The sequence below is a fragment of the Nansenia antarctica genome (genome assembly GCF_963989245.1).
Source record: "Nansenia antarctica genome assembly, chromosome: 1".
Lineage (NCBI taxonomy): Eukaryota > Metazoa > Chordata > Actinopteri > Argentiniformes > Microstomatidae > Nansenia > Nansenia antarctica.
In genome coordinates this window covers 10,707,123-10,717,831 of record NC_137674.1, presented here as the reverse complement: position 1 = coordinate 10,717,831, position 10,709 = coordinate 10,707,123, and the positions used below count along the sequence as shown (strand labels likewise).

Here is a 10,709-nt window from a genome sequence, read left to right as displayed (position 1 = left end):
ATCAGCAGGGCAGAGCCTTGTGAGCGCAGAGCCCTTGAGGGCACATAGGGGTCAAGAAGGTCCTTTAAATAGGAAGGCGCAGTGCCATTTATAGCTTTATATGCTAGTAGCAACATCTTGAAGTCCGCTCTGACATGGACAGGGAGCCAATGAAGGGAGGCCAGTACTGGTGAGATATGGTCGTATTTCTTTGACCCAGTCAAAATGCGAGCTGCAGCATTTTGGACCATTTGTATGCCATGGAAACTCTTTTTTGGCAATCCCGACAAAAGGACATTGCAATAATCTAGTCTGGATGTCACAAAAGAATGGATCAGAACCTCAGCATCTTCAAAAGAAAGGATTGATCTAATCTATGGGGTAGTGGTGGTAGTGGTGGTCTAGTGGATAGTGAGTTGGACTTGTGATCGGAAGGTTGTGAGTTCAAATCCCGCCTGAAACCACACCACTACTAGTGTGCCCTTGAGTAAGGCATTTAGCCCTCAGTTACTCCAGGGGGAATGTCCCTGTAATTTGTAATTGTAAATCGCTTTGGATTTAAAGCGTCTGCTAAATGGCAAAATTATTATTATTATTATCTTAGCAATTCTTCTGAGGTGAAAGAATGCTATTTTTATCACCCCCTTTATGTGGGAGTCAAATGTGAGGTTCTGATCCAAAATGACACCGAGATTTTTAACCTTGTCCCTGCACTGGATGACACAATCATCCAAGGTCAAGACAAGACTATCACTTGGATGATTTAGTCTAGCTGGACCGAATTTGATCATTTCAGTCTTGTCTGAATTTAATAGCAGAAAGTTCGCTGATAACCAGCCCTTCACAGCAGCAGTTTGTGTAATATGATACAAATAAAGTATTCAATTGTGTGTGTGTGTGTGTGTGTGTGTGTGTGTGTGTGTGTGTGTGTGTGTGTGTGTGTGTGTGTGTGTGTGTGTGTGTGTGTGTGTGTGGGGGTGTGTGTGTGGGTGTGTGTGTGTGTGTGTGTGTGTGTGTGTGTGTGTGTGTGTGTGTGTGCGTGTACATGTTTTTCCCGGAGGACCTATAATAAACAGCGTTAAGTCTACCCACACTCAATAAACTCTAAGAAACCATTCCGCCACAGTCCCCAAATGTAGCTTCATTCCCCCATTGCAGATTCCATCTCTTCATTTCTGGTAAATAGGCCTGACCAATAGCTTCCTCATGTTTGTGGTGATCACCACTAAAAACGACTTACCTCCCTTTTACCTCCCAGCGAATTGGTCAGTTATTATAACATAACTTAGTTTATCTGCCATTCTTTCCCAAAGTGGTTCTTGTCAGCAAGTTTAAATTAATTTATGAAATGAGGATTACAATTTTCAGTCATAAAATAATGTTCCAGTCACTAAGCAGCAGTACACAGACTGAGACGTGGGCTTGCTCTGACACCTAGTGGCCACACATTGAAACAATTTACAGTAAATTGTGGGTACTTTGCAAACCTTACTGTCATATGCATACAGAATGTGAATGTATCTTACTGTTGTTAGCTGTGTGTGTGCGTGCGTGTGTGTGTTCCTGTGTGTTTGTGTTTGTAAGTGTGACCTGGGTCTATCCTCCTCAGTGCTTTGTGCGGTGGGAGTGGAGACCTTGCGAAAGGGAGACTTCCACAGCCTGGCCATCTACCTGCTGTGAGTATTGTCATTGACTTTTCACCTTGGGCAGGTCCAGGTAAAATATTCTTTCTTATTTCAGGGAATGGTACAAGGGAGTGGTAACATATAAGAGAAATAGAATAACAAAAATCCAGTACAAATACAAAATTCCCATAAACCATGAAGTCTAAGATCCACCTCTGCGTGGTCAAGAAATGGGGTGACTTCCACCTGCAAGCTATAAGCCTTTTGGCCGCTGTAAGGCCAGCCAGCCAGATGCATCTCTGTTTGATATTTAAATCCAGGGTTGAACTGTCATTTAGTAATAGTACTGCTGGTGAGTGTGGGATTTGTTTGGACAGGATGAGGGACAATGTATCAAAGACCGTCCTCCAGAAACCGTCCTCCAAGGCACTCCCATAACATATGTAAAAAGGTGCCAACTGTATTTTGTGTACACAGAGTACAGTTAGGTGAGGGTAATCTTGTGGGCATATTAATGGATGTTTGATTCCCTGGATAAGATACAGTATGTCCCTAACTCTGTCCATTCCTTATTTACGGCAACCTGACATAACATGGAAGCATTCCATGTATTACAGATTAACCCCAGACCCCCTTGGACATTTTAATAAGGGAAATCGTGTATCTCTCAGTTTGCAGACACAACGGCAAACGTTGAGTAGCTGCATGTCCCTTGGGTCAGTGGGATAAAGCTATGGCACATACTGTCCACTAGAGGGACCTCCTGCAGTGAAGGTCGGTGCCATAGAGCAGTGGTTCTCAAACCTCTCCTCTCCACATATTTGATCTGTTCCACCGCCAGCACACCTGATTCAACTAATTCAACTTGATTGGTTGAATCAGGTGTGCTGGCGGTGGAACAGATCAAATATGTGGAGCGGCTGGGGGTCCCAGAGGAGAGGTTTGAGAACCACCGCCATAGAGAATAGAGATCACGGGAGAAAGATGGAGGATGGGAGAGACCAGGTGTCACAGCATCTAAAGAGAGACCAGGGGTGCAGGGGGAGACTGGGGGAGGCTAAAGAGAGGCCAGGTCCACTGTCCCACTTTATCTCTGTGACTCATGGCCAAATTCCCACAATGCCACAGGAAAGCATCTCCCTGAGGAGTAGAGAAATGTACTGTTTATAACGCACACACACACACACACACACACACACACACACACACACACACACACACATGCAGACATGCACACACATATATATACACACACACACACACACACACACACACTGTACTGTACCACTGTAGGAGGCCTATTTCAATAGAGGAAGGACAAGGTTCAGGTCAGATGTCTCTCTGTGATGGAACGGAAGGGAATTTCCTTACCAAAATGATCCAAGCATCACAGTGAATCTGACCTATTTATTGTAAACTCTGAGTGCCTTCCTATTCTCCACAGCAGCAATTGTCACTGAGGCTAATTCAAAGTCTTATCTGGTCATATCTGCCCTAACAGAATCTTATCTGGTCATATCTGCCCTAACAGAATCTTATCTGGTCATATCTGCCCTAACAGAATCTTATCTGGTCATATCTGCCCTAACAGAATCTCAGCGGCTGGTATGACGCTGTTTGAGGTGGCCTACTTTCTGGATGTTCTCCTGGTCATGTGTCTGCCGTGAGTATGATAACCCATTATCTCCACTCCTTATACTTATAGAAGAAGAAAAAAAGCCTTGTCCCTGTAGGAGAAGAACCCATCAAGGTTTCCACAGGGTTCTACATGGCACCAAAACAGTTCCACCACACATGGTTCTCCTACAGGGACAATCCGAAGAACCTTTTCTTTGGTATTGTTGTACTTAAATTATACAACAGGCTTCTGAAATCCCCTCATCTCCTTGACTGAACCCCCCCCCCCTTAGTCGTCCTCCAGGGTGGCGTGTGTTTGTGTTGTGGCGTAAGATGGCTCATCTTGGTGGCTTCCAGAAGTTTCTCTACTACTCCATCATGTCAGTGGTCTGCTTCCTACACCCTGTGTTGGCGTGGCATGCTGTTATCCCAGGTACAATGACTCTCCCAGCCAGGTACAAGCATTATCACAATAACATTAGTATTATTACCATTACCCTAAGTAATATCATTAATAACACTATCATACCTGACAGTTACTCAGCTACAGTTTTATCTGTACAGTATAGTATAGTACAGTTTTATCTGTACAGTATAGTATAGTGGATAGTGTACATAGCCTTTATTTATGTAAACCAGCTCCTTTCCCTTCTTGTTTTTTTTGTTTTTTTTTCTTTCCTAGCACCAGGGGAGCCCCCCCTCCCAAATTTCGTTGTTTGGTACCTGTACTATATCAATGACAATAAAGACCATTCATTCATTCATACAAAGTGCAATAAACACACACCATGTTGTGCTTGTTCTGGATGCTGGGAATACAAGCCCCACAGATTGACTTACTGTATGTACAAACATCACTAGGTACATAAGAATATCTACATGGGGAAAGGCAGTGGGAGTGGGAGTTGCTACGGGCAACTGCATGCACCTCTAAAAGGTAGGTATTGAGGTTAGTCCTAAGAGTAGTAACTGTCTCTGACCCTCTAACAAAGGCAGACAGGCTATTCCACAGATGTGGCGCTCGATAAGAAAACGCTCTATCTCCAGCTGTTTTCTTTCTAGTGTGGGGGATGACAAGCAATCCTGCATCTTTAGATCTGAGGGTGCGAGTGGATTGGTAGGAGTTGATCAGATCAGCTAAACACTCAGATGAGAGCACAAAGAGGTATTTGAACTAAGTGTACTGTTCCAGTCTCTGATGGTTTCACTGTGATTCCAGGGACCATGCTACTGGTGACGGCCTTTTTCAACTTCATCCTGAGCAAAAAGGAAAAGACAGAGCCCCCCAAAAGGCCCCAGGACAACTACAGAGACCCCGCGCCAACGCCCATGTGTATAACTGAGAGCGGAGGCACAGAGCACGCCTTCTCTTTACTCCACATAATGCCAGGGAAGAGGGGGCCAGGGCTGGTCTTCGTAGCCAGGGACAGTGGCCTTGCACCGGGGGAGAGAGGAGAGAGCACTCAGGCCATGCTGGAGATGGAGCAGCAGACAGGGGGATCGGCAGAAAGAGAGAGGGAGAGGAGGAAGGGGAAAGAGAAAAGACAAGTGTGTTTTAGAATCAGCAAGGCTCCGGACGAGACAGAGATGGAGGAGATGGAGGAGTACGGTGAGCCAGAGCCAGAGACCTCTTCAGACACAGCAACCATGATCACTGTCTGACTGTCCCTCAGACACAGCACCCATGGTCACAAGATACAGTCTTCTTGTGTGTGACGCGGTACTTCATCTTTCAGTCCAGAGTTTCATGCACTATCGGACCCACAGAGCCAGCCAATCAGCTCCAGCCCCTGTCCGTGGAGGCAGGGCAGAACAGAGAGACAGTATGCACTGCTTCTGAAACTCCCACAGGAAGTCTGGCCATCAAGCCAGGGGAGAATGAGCTTCCATCCAGAGTCGTTGCTCATGTGGTGGCGGGCCAAAAAACTCGTTTTTTTTAGGAAATATTTGGATGATTTCTATTTTGATAACCATTATCATAGGTTTGATTTGATATATTATTCTTATATGATTTAGATGTATATATTGGTATATCATCATAACAACTGTTTATCTGAATGAATGAATGAATGAATGAATCATTCATTCATTCATTCATTCATTCATTCATTCATTCACATCATTCATTCATTCATTCATATGATTTAGATGTATATTGGTATATCATCATAACAACTGTTTATCTGAGCACAGTGTGTGTTCATATTGTTTTGCACTTGTTTGATCTGTAGACAAATAAAACACATTTTACCATTACCGGTATTTGTTTTATTTGTTTTATTGCCTGGCATTAGTGTTGGTGACATTAGTGTTGGTGAAGCTTAACTGTGAAATATATACTTCTGTATCTGTCATCGTGCTTTTCTCTGCTTCTACTGTCTCCAAAGTGTCTTCATCTGTCGTAGACCTCAGGTCTTTACATATCGTTAGCCTCATAACATAATTGCCTAAGTCATCCTTCACTTGTGGTCAGCCGAGCCATCTTTGTAGATAGTGTCAAAAATGCCTATGTCAAAGAGATGACTTGGGCAGATAGTGATTTTGGAATGTAAACAAGCATTCGGATGGCATAGGCAATAATGCACAGTGAATCAGCAGTGTTAGGAGAGTAGAGTTAGGCAGATATCTCAATTTGGTCAAAATATGACTTAGGCAATTATGCTATGAGGCTAACGAAAATGTGTATGTCCCAGAAGGGCTAGAGGATTTGAGGCCCAGGGCAGACTGAAGAGGGCAACCATATTGAGATATTGGACAATCCAATCCACTTATAGCTTTATACATTATTCATGTAGGAAATAATTACTTTCAGTGTTTTTGGAACATCAGAAAATGGTTTATATCCCCATTCAAGAGTGTTATATTAAACAGCATTTTGTGTGTACATCCACTCTGTGTGTGTGTGTGTGTGTGTGTGTGTGTGTGTGTGTGTGTGTGTCTGTGTGTGTGTGTGTGTGTGTGTGTCTGTGTGTGTGTCTGTGTCTGTGTCTGTGTCTGTGTCTGTGTCTGTGTCTGTGTCTGTGTCTGTGTCTGTGTCTGTGTCTGTGTCTGTGTGTGCGTGTGCGTGTGCGTGTGCGTGTGCGTGTGCGTGTGCGTGTGCGTGTGCGTGTGCGTCTGTGTCTGTGTCTGTGTCTGTGTCTGTGTCTGTGTCTGTGTCTGTGTCTGTGTGTGCGTGTGTGTGACACATATGCACACGCGTGCTGGGGCAGTGCATTCCTGTTTTAAGCATGAGGTTATGGCTAGTCAAAAGCCACAAAATACAGAAAATTCTAAATGAGCACCACCACTTATGCACTAACAAGGTTTTGCAGCGCACAGCTTTGATACCTTCTATATCTTCAAATATGATCACATCACCCCCATCCTCAAATCACTTCACTGCCTCCCCGTCTCCCTCAGAATTGAATTCAAGGTCTCCCTCCTCACCCACCAGTGCATCCATGGAACTGCCCCCCCCTACCTCAAGGAACTCCTCCATACCCCTCAGACCTCCTCACGCACCCTCCGTTCTACTGCCACCAGCCTCCTCAAGACCCCCAGGACCAAGCTCCGCACGATGGGAGATCAGGCCTTCTGCTCGGCTGCTCCCAGGCTGTGGAATGCTCTCCCTGACCACCTAAGGGCACCACAGTCTGTGGATGCTTTTAAACGAGGCCTTAAAACCCACCTTTTTAATAGAGCCTTTTTTTAGCCTTTTAATTGAAAATGTTTTTTGCTTTATCTTCCTGTGTGTAGCACTCTGAGATTTTATATGTAAAGTGCTTTTATAAATCAAATGTATTATTATGATTATTATTCTATAGTGCTGAATGTTGGTCTACTGTCCGTCTAACAACATGTACTCACCACTGGGGGCAGGCTTCTTAGGATTCTAAGCTTCTCTCAAACAGCCAAATTCATACTCTTAGAAAATGTTTTCCCCCACAATCGTGATTTATATTTTGCAATGCACGTGCACTTACAATGCTCTGTAGATTGCACTCGGTCCATGTCGTAGCACAGGATCCTTTTCCTCTCTTTGTTCATTGTCATGTGGTAATGTTTTAGGTACAGTCACATGCCTTTTTAACAGTATAAGGTTATTGAAACTTTAAACGTCTGTAAACATTTCCCTGTGTGATATCAAGTTCACTACCACAAAGATTACCGTAATTACTCGTGTAAAGACTTTCTGGGACACAAATAAATTAGGACTATGTGTGTTTTTTATTACCAACAAACATATACCTGAATCAGTGTTACCTCAAAAACATGAATCACTGTACACTTGCTTTCTAGATAACTAAAACATACTGCACACAGTATCAGATCGATTTGATATAGTGCCCTCCAGACATTTCTTTGTCTGTTCTCTACATGAATCAATACTAGTATTCACTTATTCACACACACTCTCTCACTCACTCTCTTGCGCTCTCCCTCTCTGTCTCCCTTTTTCTCTCTCTCTCTCTCTCTCTCGCTCTCTCTCTCTCTCTCTCTCTCTCTCTCTCTCTCTCTCTCTCTCTCTCTCTCTGTGTGTAGAGCTGTCTGGACTGTAGCTTTGTGGGTATAGTATACCTTTAAGCAAGTATCTTTCTCCCACTTCAAAGATGGAGAGAAGACACACTCACTCACTTACTCACACACACACACACACACACACACACACACACACACACACACACACACTCACACTCACACAACTCTCACAAACATCAAGAAGAAAGGGAGAATCAATAGGAGAACCAAAAGTCATTCATCAGACAGTACCTAGCTGGGCTCTGGGGCCAGGCAACAGACCCATTATCAGACAAACCCCCACACCTCTGGAATCCCTCAGAGTCATCCTGACTCCTGTTAGTGTGCGTGTGTGTGTGTGTGTGTGTGTGTGTGTGTGTGTGTACTGTATGTGTGTGTATGATGGTCAGGGTTGCCCCCATTCCACCAAACATCCCTATCTCTGAGCATACAAGGAATCTGCACTTCTGGATACGCTCCTCATAACATTGACAGTATTTGATTTGTATTGTGGAGAGTGGCAAAGCCGGGAGATCTCATTCAGGTCTGGTGGGATCAGATGATGTAATGATGGTGATCTGTATACACTCAACGGACACTTTATTAGGAAGACCTGTACAGCTTCTCATTCATGCAATTATCTTAATGGTGTGGGGAACGTTTTCTTGGCACACATTGTGCCCATTAATACCAATCAATCATCGCTTGAATGCCACAGCCTATTTAAGTATTGTTGCCGACCATGTGCATCCCTTCACGGCCACATTGTACCCATCTTCTAATGGCTACTTCCAGCATGATAATGCACCATGTCATAAAGAAAGGTTGTCTCCATGGTTTCATGAACATGACAATGAGTCCAGTGTTCTTCAGTGGCCTTCCTAATCACCGGATCTGAATCCAATAGAACACCTTTGGGGATGTGATAGAACGCTTCAAAGTGCCCCTGAAAAATCTGCAATCATGTCATCATGGATCAGAATCTCAAAGGAATGTTTCCAACATCTTGTGGTGTTCCTCATGAAGTGTTCAGTGAGTGTATATGTTACGGTACATGTGGGAACACGGTACATGTGGGAAAACTAGGGTTAGGGTTAGGTGCTAGGGTGCTACGGTTAAGGTTAGGGTTAGGGTTAGGGGTAGGGGTAGGGTTAGGGATAGGATTAGGATTAGGGTTAGGGTTAGGGTTAGACATGCCAACATGTACCAAATCGACGTAGCTGTTACGGCTGGGCCTTCACATACGCCCTCCCCCGCCCCCACAGCTCGAGCACCCGCCCCCACAACTCGAGCACAGCGTGCTCTCCGCCGCAGGTGAAGCTCGTTCCCGGTGATTGGAGGGTTATCCAGCCACAGCCAAACCAACACACCTGTCTCCACTCCCAATCAACCCTCTGGCTACATCTACCCTGGACTCCCTTCATTCATCGTCAGTTCTTCCCTAAGAATGACCTGGCAAGTATCCTCTGTGACTAGTCGTGAACTTTGCTCTCGTGCCTAACTTTGTGATTCGTTTATATCTTATGTACTGGCCTACCGTGGAGACTTACCCTGTTTTTCTGTTCCTCCACAGCCCACGCCAACCACTACCGCCAGCCCGCCAGGTTGAAACCCCCGGACTCATCCTTTCAGTTTTTCCACTGTAAATAAATACCCTACGGGGCTTCACAGTATTCTGCCTCCGTTGTCGTGTCCTTGAGCCCCCTCGCCACCGTGGCTTAACAGAAGAACTGACCATGCAATTGGGCTCAGACGACACGAAGGACCGGGCACCATCTCCCACCCCTGGATCCGGTCCGACGGCTATCCAAATCCTCGCTGAACACACTCACCTCCTCCAGGCGGCCGCTACAGCGTGCCAGGCCCTGAACACTCGCATTACAACCCAGGAGGCTAACCAGGAGCACCGCGCCACCCAGATGCAGCACCTCATCACTACGACCCAAGCGCTTACGGCACAGGTGGCCGCGCTCGCAGCCTTTGCCCCCCCCCCTGCTCTCCCTGACCCTGCCCAGCTACCGGCACCACCTACTGGACAGCCACGGGAGCCCCACCTAGCCAGCCCCCGCCCCTTCGACGGAGTCTTCGCCCAGTTCCGAGGCTTCATCCTCCAGTGTGAGTTGGTGTTCTCGCATCAGCCCAGCCAGTTCTGGTCGCCGGCAGCCCAGGTGGCGTTTATCACCAACCTCACCACCGGCGACGCCCTGAATTGGGTCCAGGCCACCCTCTGCGCCCGCCCTGACCTGTTCGGTGACTACGCTACCTTCCTCACGGAGTTCAAGAGGGTTTTCGACCACCCCACTGCAGGACAGGAGGTCGGGGCGCGACTGATGTCACTCCACCAGGGGAACCGGACCGCGGCGGCCTACTCTACCGAGTTTCGCACCCTGGCAGCCGGAAGCGGATGGAATGACAGGGCACTGCGATCTGCTTTCCGCCAGGGGCTGAGTGAGGTCATCAAGGACGAGCTCGTCCGGGACAGACCCGCCACCCTGGACGAACTAGTGGCCCTAGCCATCGACGTTGACGAGCGCTCCCGGGAGCGTCGGAGAGAGAGAGGGCGCTACCAGACCAGCTCGCCACGCCCCCAGGACCCTATCGTCACAGCCAACCCCTCCTCCGCACGGGAGTCGACCTACACCCCATCCACTGGCGAGGAGCCGATGCAGCTTGGTCGAGCCCGCCTCACCACGGCGGAGAAGGAGAGGAGAAGGGCCCAGGGCCTGTGCCTCTACTGTGGAGAGAAGGGACACCTCCGTGACACCTGCCCGTCCCTATCAAAAGGGCAGGCTCACCCGAAGGGGGAATCCGGGTGAGCCGTGTCTCTCAATCCCCACCTACCACCAGCCCAGCCAGGTTCTCTGTCACCCTCTCCTGGCAGGGGCAGAACCTCACGGTCGAGGCCATCATTGACTCGGGAGCAGACGAGAACTTCATGGACGCCCAGCTGGCCCGCTCAGCTGCCATTCCCCTCGTTGCCCTCGAGACCCC

At 47.1% G+C, this 10,709-nt stretch overlaps 1 protein-coding gene across 1 annotated transcript in view; it reads left to right on the top strand.

Moving 5' to 3' along the window:
• Positions 1 to 4,883, top strand: part of tmem72 (transmembrane protein 72) — a gene marked incomplete at both ends in the record, with an annotated part of 6,309 nt that extends 1,426 nt beyond the window's left edge. The window contains 4 exons of the mRNA XM_080526708.1: positions 1,589 to 1,655; positions 3,196 to 3,267; positions 3,515 to 3,654; positions 4,441 to 4,883. Coding sequence (XP_080382834.1) covers positions 1,589 to 1,655; positions 3,196 to 3,267; positions 3,515 to 3,654; positions 4,441 to 4,883 — 722 coding nt within the window. The remainder of the gene's footprint in view (positions 1 to 1,588; positions 1,656 to 3,195; positions 3,268 to 3,514; positions 3,655 to 4,440) is intronic.
• Between the last annotated feature and the right edge of the window lie 5,826 nt (positions 4,884 to 10,709).